A 14680-nucleotide genomic window follows, 5' to 3' on the forward strand; every position below is an offset into this window, starting at 1 on the left:
ACGCTATCATTACTAGCTGGCATCCTCTGTGCTTTCTACAATCCAAGGAAATCTAAATTAGCCTTCAGACTGAATTGCTATACAATTCTTTCTATGCGTGTGCATATAGATTTACCTTTCATGTACCTGCAGACCATACCAATTTTGTCTGACTTTAATTCTTTCTATGTTTAGATGTGATTTTGAGGAACAGGTGTTATTTGAAGTTTGTAAGTGGTTTGCTCCAAAATTATTGTTTGACGAAATAAAAGCGACTAGATCCGCTGACTGAATACTTGGTGGTATCCATGTCCTTGTTTTCCTTAGAACACCTGTCTTTGGCTTTAAACAATAATTGCGGTAAAAATACACCAACTGGATTATATTCCACGATACACTAAGCCACTCTTTGTTAGAAAACATCCATTTTCCACATTTCAAAATGGAAATTGGACATTCAGTGTAAAGCACTTGGAAATCTATCATTTCTGGCTCGATTTTCTACTTCAGCTGCCAGTCCCTACTTTCACCAGTTTTGTTTTGTGGATAAATCTGACTCTCAGTTTCAGGCTCTTAATTGAACCATTATTGTTCAAGCACTTCCTTGCTCAGTTCTTTAGTGTATCTGACGGTTGAGGGACCACTCATTAATTAAACTCGCATAAAGTGAATAAAATAGTAACTCCCACCATTTAATTGTGTTTTTTAAAAATATATATCTACACCAGGTTTGCTAAGATACATTTCTGTTAGTTTATTTGGTGGAAGGGCAGCACGGTGGCCTAGTGGTTAGCACAACCACCTCACGGCGCTGAGGTCCCAGGTTCGATCCCGGCTCTGGGTCACTGTCCGTGTGGAGTTTGCACGTTCTCCCCGTGTCTGCGTGGGTTTCGCCCCCACAACCCAAAAATGTGCAGAGTAGGTGGATTGGCCACGCTAAATTGCCCCTTAATTGGAAAAAACAATTGGGTAATCTAAATTTATTTAAAAAAAAGTTTATTTGGTGGTATAGTTCTGAACGGATTTCCCAGAGACGTAGGGTATCTTCATTCCATTGGGCACAGTGAAGTGGTAAATTCCTCAGGATTAGCAACCATTTACTTAATTTTGGTCCCACTATGTAATGAGGTGAAAATTGCATCTCCATTGTTTTATTTTGAAGTTCCAAAAGCATTTGTGGCATAGGTTAACATTACATTTGGTTGGTTTATTTGCCTACATGTCAGGATTTGGATAGATGGCTGCATTAGGTTCTCTGGTCAATTATTTGAGAATAAACTGAAGAGGTTACTCTTCGTGGATCACTGGATAAACACTGAATCAGTGTGGAAATGAGCCATACCGATCAGTGCTTCATCTGTACTGTTAGCTGATCCGAGCTTGGATGCAGATGGAAGCATCTGAGTGGTCTCTCACTCAGTCTTACTAAGATTAGGAATGAGGGAGATGATCATCCCAGGACACCATCCAGTGACCCTGTTGGAAACTGCATGTGTCTGCATATTTGATAAGGGTGTGATCAAACCAAGCCACAGGTCCCCTGGCTGAACAGCTTGCCAACAGTCTAAACTGAACGAGTGAAGAATGGATACTTGAGTGAATTCCCAGAAAGTTGCTAGCACCCATGGAACATTATCTGAGTGTGAGCCAGCAACCTTGGGGGGGGGGGGAAGATTTGGGAAGAAAACTTTAGTAAATTGTTTCTAATGAAGCAAGGACTTAATTGTTTGGCGTATAAATTCATGATGGATTATTTTACCATAATAGGAGCAACAGTAGGCCATAGGTCACTGAGCACGCTCCACCATTCAGTACAATCATGGTTGACCTTTAACCTCACCTCTACTTTCCTGCCTGGTCCCCATATCACATTTTCATTTGGATTATTGGTTTTCGAAACATCTGTCATTATCCCAAAGCAACCATTTTTATTCATTATAGCCACGTGTGATGCGCATTATTCTGCTTAAGACTAAGAGTAGAATTCTAATACTTACAACTCCTCCAGGAAATGCAAGTTGAAAAGTCCATTCTGGGGCAGCTCAGTGATATTGTTCATGCTGAGGTCCCTGGGAGAGAAGAATGCAATGGAGCATTTATTAATCTAAGTTACAACGTTTAGACTTGGCTATTTACTATAACATTTCTTAACTTGCTGATTGAGAATGTCCAATAATGTAAATAATTCAGATAAATAGGATGCAATATATGAACACCGTAGATATTAGCTTTTGGCTGCTGTTGAGTAAAGAGTTAAACATTCTGCTCCTTTGCCAAACACCTTGGGCTAGATTCTCCGCCCCACCGTGCCACATTTCTATTTCACCCCGCCGACGGCATGCTCCGTTACGTCGGCTGGTCAATGGGGTTTCCCATTGTGGGGCAGCCCCACGTTGTCGGGAAACCCCCGGGCTGCCGGCAAAACAGAGCATCTGTTTCTATGTTCTGTGGGTTTCCTCCGGGTGCTCCGGTTTCCTCCCACAGTCAAAAGATGTGCGGGTTAGGTGGATTGGCCATGCTAAATTGCCCGTAGTGTAAGGTTAATGGGGGGATTGTTGGATTACGGGTATACAGGTTACGTGGGTTTAAGTAGGGTGATCATTGCTCGGCACAACATCGAGGGCCGAAGGGCCTGTTCTGTGCTGTACTGTTCTATGTTCTATGTTCATCTGCTGACGGAGAATCCAGCCCCTTTATTTTCCTTGAACACTATACAAAACTCTATCACCATCACCACAAGAGCCACCTGCAACCCCTTTACATATCAGTGTCAATTATTGGATACTTAACATGAATTTCACATGCAATTGGAATGTCTCTTAACCCATTCCTAACTTTAGATGCTGGTTTTGACTTAATCTCAGGGTTGGTGGAATGTCAATTACATCATTCAGACTCCAGAAACATCCTAAAAATTATTTTTGTGAAGCAGCATTTCAACAGTATATCCCATTTAGAGAAATTAAATAATGATCAATATTAATTACATTTATAACTAGAAATACTTTTCTGGATTTTCAACGTATCCTTTTAAGTAAGCATGTATAAACAATGTATTTATATTCCTAAAAGTTCATGAATTAAGCAAATGAAATAAAACACAAAACAAAGTTGTAAAGTAATTCAGTGAAATACCACATCTCGTGATGGACATGTCATGTGAGAGTACCTTTAAGAAATGGATGTTTAAGCAATGTACCTTTAAGAAAATAGTGATATCAGAGAGTGGGTGGAGCTGAGCTCAGTTCGGCCATTTTGATGTTAGTTCTGGGTTTTAGTTTCAAGTTTGAAGAAAGCTTGGGTGTGGCTGTGAGCTGCATTGCTGGTGATCTCTGCCATGAAGAACTATCTCTTAATCCTTTGACTAAATTGGAATTGTAAAAAAGACTCAGTATTGAATATAAATCTAATGTGCTTCTCTTTGAAGGATTTGTAAGTCTTTTGAATGTGGAAAGGGACAGTTTGCAGGATTGGGTAGTGTTGTATTATTTTTGGGGTTATCTTTGAAGTAAGGGGTGTTAAGAGATCCAATGTTTATTTAAAAGGTTAATTTGAGTTAATGGAATTAACATTGTTTTATTTTAAAAACCACGTGTCCATAATTGTAATACTACACCTGGGGAACAAGCTGTGTGCTTCAAAAGCAACAATCCATTAAAGGTGGGGGGTTGGTTGAACTCCATGATACATTTTGGGGTTCTGAAAACAGCTCTCCCATAACAATTGGGGGCTCGTCCGGGATAAAAGTCCATCTATTGGATTGGCTTTTGTGAACTTAAAGACAGTGAAGCATTGTTGCTTTTCCGGTGTGGTATTTTAGTTTAAGTATGTTGTGGACAATGGCTCTTTCAGAGGCTCAGAAGTCTTTGGGGGTGGAGACTGTCACACGCAGTACCTTACGGACAGAGACTAAAAGCAGACTGTTAGGTTTGGCAAAAACATTGCAGTTAACATTACCTGACAAAATGCGCAAAGATGAGGTAATTATGGCAGTGGTTAAGCATTTAAAGTTGTCTGAGATAGAGTTTGACTCATTGGAAATGGCAAAAATTCAGTTGCAAATTAAACAAATGGAACATGAGAAAGAATTAAAGCGGCTTGAATACGAGAGAAACAGAGAGGAAAAAGAACGAGAAAGAGAGAGGAAAAAGAAAAGGAGAGAGAAGAAAGGAGAAAAGAAAGAGTAGCCCTCGCAGAACAAAAAGAAAAAGAAAGGGAGATACAGATCAGGAAAAAAGATAAAGAGAGGGAGTTTGAACTTCAGAAAATGGCCATGAAACATGATAATCAGTTAAAATTGGATTGGATTGGATTGGATTGGATTGGATTTTGTTTATTGTCACGTGTACCGAGGTACAGTGAAAAGTATTTTTCTGCAAGCAGCTCAACAGATCATTCAGTACATGGAAGAAAAGGGAATGAAACAAAATTCAAGAAAATACATAATAGGGAAACACAAGATATACAATGTAACTACATAAGCATTGGCATTGGATGAAGCATACAGGGTGTAGTGTTAATGAGGTCAGTCAATAAGAGGGTCATTTAGGAGTCTGGTGGCAGTGGGGAAGAAGCTCTTTTTGAGTCTGTTCATGCGTGTTCTCAGACTTCTGTATCTCCTGCCCGATGGAAGAAGTTGGAAAAGTGAGTAAGCTGGGTGGGAGGGATCCTTGATTATGCTGCCCGCTTTCCCCCGGCAGCGGGAGGTATAGATGGAGTCCATGGATGGGAGGCAGGTTTGTGTGATGGACTGGGAGGTGTTCACGACTCTCTGAAGTTCCTTGCGGTCCTTGGCCGAGCAGTTGCCATACCAGTCTGTGATGCAGCCCGATAGGATGCTTTCTATAGTGCATCTGTAAAAGTTGGTAATGTGGACATGCTGAATTTCCTTAGTTTCCTGAGGAAGTATATGCGCTGTTGTGCTTTCTTGGTGATAGGCAGACTAAAGGGAAACGTACAGTTGGATGATAGTGATGAGGATAGTGAGAAAGAGCGTCATAGTCGAAGGCTTGGTGGGAATCTATTTAAATATGTCCAAGCATTGCCAAAGTTTGACGAGAAGGAAGTGGGAGCCTTTTTCATTTCATTTGAGAAGGTAGCTAAACAAATGAAATGGCCACAGGACATGTGGATGTTACTAATTCAAACAAAGCTGCTAGGTAGAGCTTGTGAAGTGTTTGCATCACTACCGGAGGAGGTATCTGGAACGTATGAGGAGGTGAAGAAATCCATCTTAAGTTCATATGAGCTAGTGTTGAAGCTTACAGACAAAGGTTTAGAAATTTAAGGAAATAATTTGGTCAAACATACATGGAGTTTGAAAGGCTCAAACAGAGTAATTTTGATAGGTGGATAAGGGCTTTGAAAATAGACCAAAAGTATAAGCTCTCAGAGAAATTATACTTTTGGAGGAGTTTAGAAATTCAATTGCTGATGTAGTGAGAACTCATGTGGAAGAACAGAGGGTTAAAACTGCGGGATTAGCAGCAGAAATGGCAGATGATTACGAATTAGTTCATAAATCAAAGATTGGTTTCCGACATCAGTTTCAGCCGGTGAGGGATAGAAACGGGGGACCTGAGAAATACTCAAGTGGGAAAGGTAAAGGTGATCTGATGGGAGACAATAAAGAGAGTGTACCTCAGATTAAAAAAGAAATCCGGAGGGTGGAAAAGAAATGAAAAGTTTCAAATGTTTTCACTGTAATAAACTAGGCCATGTAAAGTCACAGTGTTGGTGGTTGAAGAAAAGCACTGGAAAGGCTGATGTGGTAAAACAGGATAAGACAGTGGGTTTTGTTAGAGTGGTAAAGGAAAGCCCAAGGGAAACGAAGGAGGTGCAAACGATTGTACAGCCCGTTCAAGAATTAATTGTTAAGAAGGTGCCAGATGTCTTTAAAGAATTTACTTGTGTGGGTAAAGTTTACGCATGTGTATCAGGAGGAGCAAGTAAAGAATACATAATTTTAAGAGATACAGGGGTGAGTCAATCTTTAATGGTAAGAGATGATGAATTATGTAGTTTGAGAAGAATGTTACCAGAAAAGGTGGTGACATGTGGAATTCAGGGTGAGAGGAGTAGCATTCCACTATATAAGATAAGGTTGGAAAGTCCAGTGAAGAGTGGTGAAGTGGTAGCAGGAGTAATAGATAAACTATCTTGTCCAGGAATACAGTTTATCTTGGGTAATGATATAGCTGGATCGCAGGCGGGAGTGATGCCTACTGTGGTTGATAAGCCAGTGGAAAATCAGACAACTGAAGTGTTGGAGGACGAATATCCTGGGATTTTTCCGGATTGTGTAGTAACAAGGTTGCAAAGTCACAGGTTAAGACAAGAGGAGAAATCAAAGAGTGAAGATGAAGTTGAAGAGCAATTATCAGAAACAATTTTTGATCAGATGGTTTGAACAAGAACAAGAACAAGTGGAGGATGAGGTGGATACTTTTAGTTCAGCAAAATTGGCGGAGTTACAACAGAAAGATGTTGAAATAAAACGGATGTATCAGAAAGTATATACGAAAGAGGAATCTGAGCGTATACCAGAGTGTTATTACAGTAAAAGTGATGCCTTGATGAGAAAATGGAGACCTGTACATATGCAGGCGGCTGAAAAGTGGGCAGAAGTTCATCAAGTAGTATTGCCAGTAGGGTGTAGAAAGGAGGTGTTGTGAGTTGCACATGAGGTACCAGTGGGAGGTCATTTGGGAATAAGGAAAACTCAAGCTAAAATCCAGAAACATTTTTATTGGCCTGGATTACATAAAGATGTAGTTAAATTTCATCAATCATGTCACACATGTCAAGTGATAGGGAAACCTCAAGCAGTGATAAAACCAGCACCCTTAATACCCATTCCAGCATTTGAGGAACCTTTTACGAGGGTCCTAATTGATTGTGTAGGACCGCTTCCTAAAACCAAAAGTGGGAATCAATATCTTTTGACGATAATGGATGTGTCTACTAGGTTTCCAGAGGCCACTCCAGTACGTAATATTATAGCTAAAAAGATTGTGGAGCAGTTACTTAAATTCTTTACTAGATATGGACTACTCACAGAAATACAATCGGATCAAGGATCAAATTTTACCTCAAAGTTATTTAAAGAAGCTTAGAAATAAAACAATTTAAATCAACTGTGTACCATCCAGAATCGCAGGGGATGTTAGAAAGGTGGCATCAGACATTAAAGACAATGTTGAGGGCTTATTGTCAAGATTATCCAGAGGATTGGGATAAAGGAATTCCATTCGTACTGTTTGCAATTAGGGATGCACCTAATGAGTCAATCAAATTTAGTCCCTTTGAACTAATTTTTGGTCTTGAGGTAAGAGGACCATTTAAATTGATTAAGGAAAAATTGGTGGGTGAGAAATCGGAAATTACACTATTGGATTACGTGTCAAATTTTAGGGAACGATTAAATAGAGCAGGTGAATTGGCTGGACAACATTTGAAAGTTGCACAAAATGTGATGAAACGGGTAGCGGACAAGAAATCCACAGTTCGTAGTTTTGTCAGTGGGGATAAAGTTTTAGTGTTGTTACCAGTGGTAGGTGAGCCTTTAAAAGCTAGGTTTTGTGGACCGTATCAGATTGAAAGGAAATTAAGTGAGGTGAATTATGTGGTAAAAACACCAGATAGAAGGAAGACTCACCGAGTGTGTCATGTGAATATGCTTAAAAGGTACTTTGAAAGCGAAGGAGAGAAAAGGGAAGTTTTAATGATTCTAACTCAAAGTGACAAACCAAATCCAGATGACTGTGAATTTGACATACCTCAAATTAAATTGGAAAATGAGGATGTTCTTAAAAATTGGGATGAATTGTTAAATTGTGAAAGAGTTATTGATATCACATGAGCAAGTTTGTAGAGATCAATTGGGAAGTATTAAAATGGCTATACATGATGTAGATGTGGGAAATGCTGTTCCGATCAAACAACATCCATATCGATTTAACCCTTTAAAATTGGCACAGGTTAAAAAAGAGATTGAGAGTATGCTTAAAAATGGCATAATTGAAGAGGGTTGCAGCCAATGGAGCTCACCCATAGTGATGGTACCTAAACCAGACGGTACCCAACGGTTGTGTGTGGACTATTGAAAGGTGAATGCAGTTACAAGAACAGACTCTTACCCTATCCCACGTTTGAAGGATTGCATTGAGAAAGTGGGGCAATCTGCTTTTATTTCCAACTTCCAGACGTGGAAAGAACATTTAAAACATCGTATGGAGTTCTTCGATCGACTTCCGGAGGCGGGGTTGGTGATGAACCTAGCCGAAAGTGAATTTGGAGAAGCCCGAATCACTTTCCTTGCGGAGTTTCCGATACCCTCAAGACGAAGGGATTCTCTTAGCATGAATGAATTTGATCGAACCTTTGTGCAAAAGATTTGTAGCGTGGTTGCTCCACTGATGGAATTGCTGAAGAAACGTTAAAAATTTCAATGGACAGGGGACTTTCAACAGGCATTTGACTGCCTGAAAGCTGTAATCACCAATGCTCCTGTATTGGAGAGTTGCAAGGGGCTCTGTGGTCAGATTGAACTAAAGTATCTGATTCCAAAGAGAAATGCCGAGGAGTAGAGAATGGATGGATCGTGCATTGACTTTCTTGTTCAAAGAGACTGTCAATCGAGAAGGTTTTCGGTTGGAGGAAGAAGAATGGGAAAAATTGACTTTATTATTATGCCTGTTTGCATGTGTTGTTTTTTTTAAACAAAAAGTATTTTTACTGAGTGCATTTCTTAATTGATGGTGCAAGGTTAAAAATGAAACCACCTTGAAGTTGATGGGGTTTTTTTTCTTGGGGGAAGGTGTCATGTGAGAGTACCTTTAAGAAATGGATGTTTAAGCAATGTACCTTTAAGAAAATAGTGATATCAGAGAGTGGGTGGAGCTGAGCTCAGTTCGGCCATTTTGATGTTAGTTCTGGGTTTTAGTTTCAAGTTTGAAGAAAGCTTGGGTGTGGCTGTGAGCTGCATTGCTGATGATCTCTGCCATGAAGGACTATCTCTTAATCCTTTGGCTAAATTGGAATTGTAAAAAAGACTCAGTATTGAATATAAATCTAATGTGCTTCTGTTTGAAGGATTTGTAAGTCTTTTGGATGTGTAAAGGAACAGTTTGCAGGATTGGGTAGTGTTGTATTATTTTTGCGGTTATCTTTGAAGTAAGGGGTGTTAAGAGATCCAATGTTTATTTAAAAGGTTAATTTGAGTTCATGGAATAAACATTGTTTTGTATAAAACACCAGGGCCGGGATTCTCCCCTACCCGATGGGGCTGGGGGGTCCCGGCGTATCGGAGTGGCGTGAACCGCACCTTTAGGGGCCAAGCCCTCACATTGAGGGGTTAGGCCCACGCCAGAGTGGTTCCCACTCCGCCGGCTGGCGTGAATGGCATTTGGCGCCATGCCAGCCGGGGCCGAAAGGACTTCGCCGGCCGGTGTAAGTCCGTGCATGCGCCGGCGTGTCAGCGATTGCTGACGACATAGGGCACATGCGCAGGGGAGGGGGTCTCTTCCGCCTCCGACATGGTGAAGGCCATGGCGGAGGCAGAAGAAAAAGAGTGCCCCACGGCACAGGCCCACCCGCCGATCGAAGGGCCCCAATCACGTGCCAGGCCACCGTAGAGGCACCCCCCCGGGGTCAGAACGCCCCATGCGCCCCCCCCCCCCCCCGTGTCTGTGTGGGCTTCCTCTGGGTCCTCCGGTTTCCGCCCACAGTCCAAAGATATGTAGGTTCGGTGGATTGGCCATGCTAAAATTGCCCCTTCGTAGCCAAAATTAAGGTAGGGTTATGAATCATAGAATTTACAGTGCAGAGGGAGGCCATTTGTCCCATCGAGTCTGCTCCAGCTCTTGGAAAGAGCACCCAACTTAAGCCCACACCTCCATCCCATCCCCATAACACAGCAACCCAAGCTAACCTTTTTTGGACACTAAGGGTAATTTAGCATGGCCAATCCACCTAACCTGCACATCTTTGGACGACTGTGGGAGGAGAGCAGAGCACCCGGAGGAAACCCAAGCAGACACCGGGAGAACGTTCAGACTCCACACAGCCAGTGACCCAAGCCGGGAATTGAATCTGGGACGCTGGAGCTGCGAAGAAACAATGCGAGGATGGGGGAGTGGGTCTAGGTAGGGTGCTCTTTCAGAGGGTGGGTGCAGACCTGATGGGCCGAATGACCTCCTTCTGCACTGGAGGGATTCTTTGATTAATTTAAGAGTTCAATCAAGATATTTCTGCTCTGATTAGACGAGCTGTTATGATGTTTGGTCGTCCTGCTATCTTTTGACATTATCTGAAAATGCATCCAACCCGTTTGAAAAAAAATCTAATATATACATATTTATTATCATTTTAACATTCTTTTCTGCTTGGATGTACGAGTGAGTTCCAAGAGAATCTGCAAAAGACAAACAGCCCGCGGACAATTACTGCCCAAAAGGATTTTAAATATAAACAGTGCGATCCAAGTCTTTCTTGGGCAGGTGCAGTGAACCGCCTCAGATAGTCCTGTGGTCAGGGATCAATGGAATGAAATACCTTCACGATTACTGTAGGAAGTGCACTAATAAGAGAGCTGTCAAAAGAATCTCCCATTCTGTGCACTGCGACTTTGTACTTCTTTTATCACACCGACTGCAGACAGCTGTCAGATGTTTTGACTGTACAATGCAAGAAAGCCATGCTAAAGTTTAACTGGTAGAGTAAAAATCCTTGACAATATCATCAAAAGATAATGGAAAACAACATCTGACTGAATGAAACTTTCGTTATCAGTACGAGTGATCACTGCCAGCCCCCACAGTTTTACAAAGCACACTATGTGCTTTTTTGTAACTGATACTTGCCTCTAAGAATGAAGAGTAAACCTTGGAGTTCAGTACACTGGAACACATACATGCAGCTAGCATTTTAATATTTAGATTGATGCTCGCAAACATTTCAAATATTTCCTTCAACAACTTACAAATTGTTTACGAATCTTGTAATCACATAAAGAAAATCAGACTGATTGAATAGCTGGAACATTATAATATGTAGAAAGGAAGATGAGTTTTAATGGAAATGTTTGCCAAAAAAAATAATTTGTATAATACTATCTTCTTCCAATAAAAAAATGTTTTGAACTGTCCTTGGATATAAGGCAACCAGCACAGTTTGCAATCATTGCTAGTTATATTCAAGAAAATATAAAATTGTTTAAAATAATTTGCACGCCCTTAGAAATGATTTCAGTGAGCTGATACCTTGGGATTCAACCCTGAAAAGGTAATTACTATTGGTTTGTACTCATTCAAGAAATGTTTTCTTGAATATAACTAGCAATGATTGCAAACTGTGCTGGTTGCCTTATATCCAAGGACAGTTCAAAACATTTTTTTATTGGAAGAAGATAGTATTATACAAATTATTTTTTTTGGAAAACATTTCCATTAAAACTCATCTTCCTTTCTACATATTATAATGTTCCAGCTATTCAATCCTCTCTCTCCAATGCAGTAACATGTCTTTACCAATGTGGAATATGTACTCATTTTATTTTTGTTGCCATTTTAATATTTTTATGGGATCGGCATATATTACAGCAATTACAAATGGCAATATTCGCCATGCAATATTCTGGCTGCGACAGCTGCTGGCAATAGCTGGGGAAGAGAGTCTGAACAGCAAGAAGAATGATGGAACGGGGAGAGAGTGAACTCCAAGGTTCCCAGGCGCTCCAATGGGGGTCTTGTAGTCCTCTTCTCGGGGGCCTCTAGACAAGGCAGTGGGAGCATTTGGCATTGTAGTAGAGCCCTGAGGACCTGAATACAGTGCAGCAAGAAGTTCAATTACCTCACATGAGTGGACAAATCGTTGAAGGTATCTTTCTCTTATCCACTGAATCGATAGCACTCCCATCATTCAACTCTGTTAGCCATGACTCATACCCTAACATTCGTAAGAACAAAGAACAGTACAGCACAAAGAAAGGCCCTTCGGGCCTCCAAGCCTGCCCCGATCATGATGCCTGTCTAAACTAAAACCTTCTGCACTTCTGGGCCTGTATCCCTCTATTCCCATCCTCTTAAATGGCACTATCACATTGATACCACAACCTGCCCTGGCAGCGCGTTCCAGGCACTCACCACCCTCTGTGTAAAACATTTACCTCGCACATCTCCTCTCAACTTTCCCCTAAACGTTAAACCTATGTCTCCTAGTAATTCCACCCTGGGAAAAAGCATCTGATTATCCATTCAGTCCATGCCACTAATAATTTTGTAAACCTCTATCAGGTCACCTCTCAATCTCCGTCACTCCAGTGAAAACATCCGAGTTTATTCAACCCCTGCTCCTAGCTAATACCCTCCAGACCAGGCAACATCCTGGTTAACCTCTTCTGTACCCTCTCCAAAGCCTCCACATCATTTTGGCAGGGTGGCAAACAGAATTGTACACAATATTCCAAATGTGGCCTAACTAAGGTCCAGTACAGCTACAGCGCGACTTGCCAATTTTTATACGCAATTACCCGACCGACGAAGTCAAGAATGCCGTATGCCTTCCTGACTACCTTATCCACCTGCATTGTCACTTTCAGTGATCTGTGGCCGTGTACACCCAGGTCTCTCTGCCTGTCAATACTCCTAAGGGTTCTGCCATTTACTGTATGATTCCCATCTGTATTAGAACTTCCAAAATGCATAACCTCACATTTCTGTCACATTTGTCTGGATTAAACTCCAGCTTCCTTTTCTCTCCGCAAGTCTCCAACCGATGAATATCCTGCTGTATCCTCTGACAATCCTCATCGCTATGTGCAAGTTCCGCCACCAATCATTGTGTCAGCCCTAAACTTACTAATCAGACCAGCTACATTTTCCTCCAAATCATTTATATATACTACGAACAACAAAGGCCCCAGCACTGATCCCTGTGGAACACCACTAGTGGGGGCAGCACAGTAGTACAAGTGGATAGCACTGTGGCTTCACAGCACCAGGGTCCTAGGTTTGATTCCCTGCTGGGTCACTGTGCAGAGTCTGCACGTTCTCCCAGTGTCTGCGTGGGTTTCCTACGGATGCTCCGGTTTCCTCCCACAATCCAAAGACATGCAGGTTAGGTGGATTGGCCATGATAAATAGCCCTTAGTGATCAAAAAGTTTAGGAGGGGTTATTGGGAAGGGCAGCACGGTGGCGCAGTGGTAGCACTGCAGTCTCACGGCGCCGAGGTCCCAGGTTCGATCCCGGCTATGGGTCACTGTCCATGTGGAGTTTGCACATTCTCCCCGTGTTTGCGTGGGTTTCGCCCCCACAACACAAAGATGTGCAAGGTAGGTGGATTGAACATGCTAAATTGCCCCTTTAATTGGAAAAAATGAATTGGGTACTCTAAAATAAAAAAAAAGAGTGGTTATTGGGTTATGGGGATAGGGTGGAAGTGAGGGCTTAAGTGGGTCGGTGCAGACTCGATGGGCCGAATGGCCTCCTTCTGCACTGTATGTTCTATGTTCTATATTCACAGCCTTGCATTCAGAAAAATACCCTTCCACTGCTACCCTATGTCTTCTATGACCGAGCCAGTTCTGTATCCATCTTCTCAGTTCACCTCAGATCCCGTGTGACTTCGCCTTTTGTACCAATCTGTCATGTGACACCTTGTCAAAGACCTTACTGAAGTTCATGTAGACAACATCCACTGCCCTTCCTTCATCAGTCATCTTCGTCCCTTCCTCAAAAAAAACTCGATCGAGTCAGTGAGACTTGGGGTGGGATTTACTGAGCCATGTGGCGTGTATTTTCAGCTGGCGGAAGCGGCCCACCAGCGGCATTTTCTGGTCTCGCTGTTGTCAATGGGTTTCTCATTGGCTGCACCCCTCGCCGGCGGGAGAGCCATGCGCCATCGGTGGGACCGGAATATCCGCCAGCGTGAACAGCTGGTAAATTCTTCTCACGACGACCCCCACCCCGTCTCAAAACCATGCTGCCTATCGTTAATAAGTTCATTTGTTTCCAAATGTAAACAAATCATGTCTCTACGTATCAGTTCTGATAATTTCCCGACTACTGACGTAAGGCTCACCGGCCTATAATTTCCTGGATTGTCCCTGCCACCCTTCTTAAACAAAGGAACAACATTGGCTATTCTCCAGTCCTCTGGGACCTCACCTGTAGCCAGTGAGAATACAAAGATTTTAGTCAAAGCCCCAGTAATTTCTTCCCTTGCCTCCCTTAGAATTCTGGGATAGATCCCATCAGCCCTGGGGACTTATCTACCTTAATGCTTTTTAAAACGCCCAACACCACCTCCTTTTTTGATATCGACATGACCCAAAGTATCTACACACCTTCCCTAGACTCATCATCCACCAAATTGTTCTCTTTGGTGAATACTGATGCAAAGTAGTCATTTAGTACCTTGCCCATTTCCTCTGGCTCCATGCATTGATTCCCTCATTTGTTCTTGAGTGGGCCAACCCTTTCCCTGCTGTGCTGTTGCTCTTTATTATGTTTAAAATGCCTGGGGATTCTCTTTAATTCTGATTGCCAAGGACTTCTCATGACCCCTTTTAGCCCTCCTAAAGCCTTGCTTAAGTTCCTTCCTACTTTCTGTATATTCTTCAAGGGCACCGTCTGTTCTCCGCATTCTAGATCTTACAAATGCTTCCTTTTTCTTTTTGGCTAGACTCACAATTTCCCTGCA

The 14680-nt window shown here is 42.1% G+C and overlaps 1 protein-coding gene across 1 annotated transcript in view; it reads right to left on the minus strand.

Annotated features, from left to right (window-relative positions):
• The window catches only part of LOC119954975 (leucine-rich repeat-containing G-protein coupled receptor 5-like), a 201701-nt gene that overhangs the window by 128387 nt on the left and 58634 nt on the right, over nt 1-14680 (minus strand). Inside the window, 1 exon segment of the mRNA XM_038780739.1 lies at nt 1977-2048. Within this exon segment, the coding sequence (XP_038636667.1) occupies nt 1977-2048 (72 nt within the window).

Source organism: Scyliorhinus canicula, chromosome 20, assembly GCF_902713615.1.
Source record: "Scyliorhinus canicula chromosome 20, sScyCan1.1, whole genome shotgun sequence".
In the NCBI taxonomy this organism is placed as follows: Eukaryota; Metazoa; Chordata; class Chondrichthyes; order Carcharhiniformes; family Scyliorhinidae; genus Scyliorhinus; species Scyliorhinus canicula.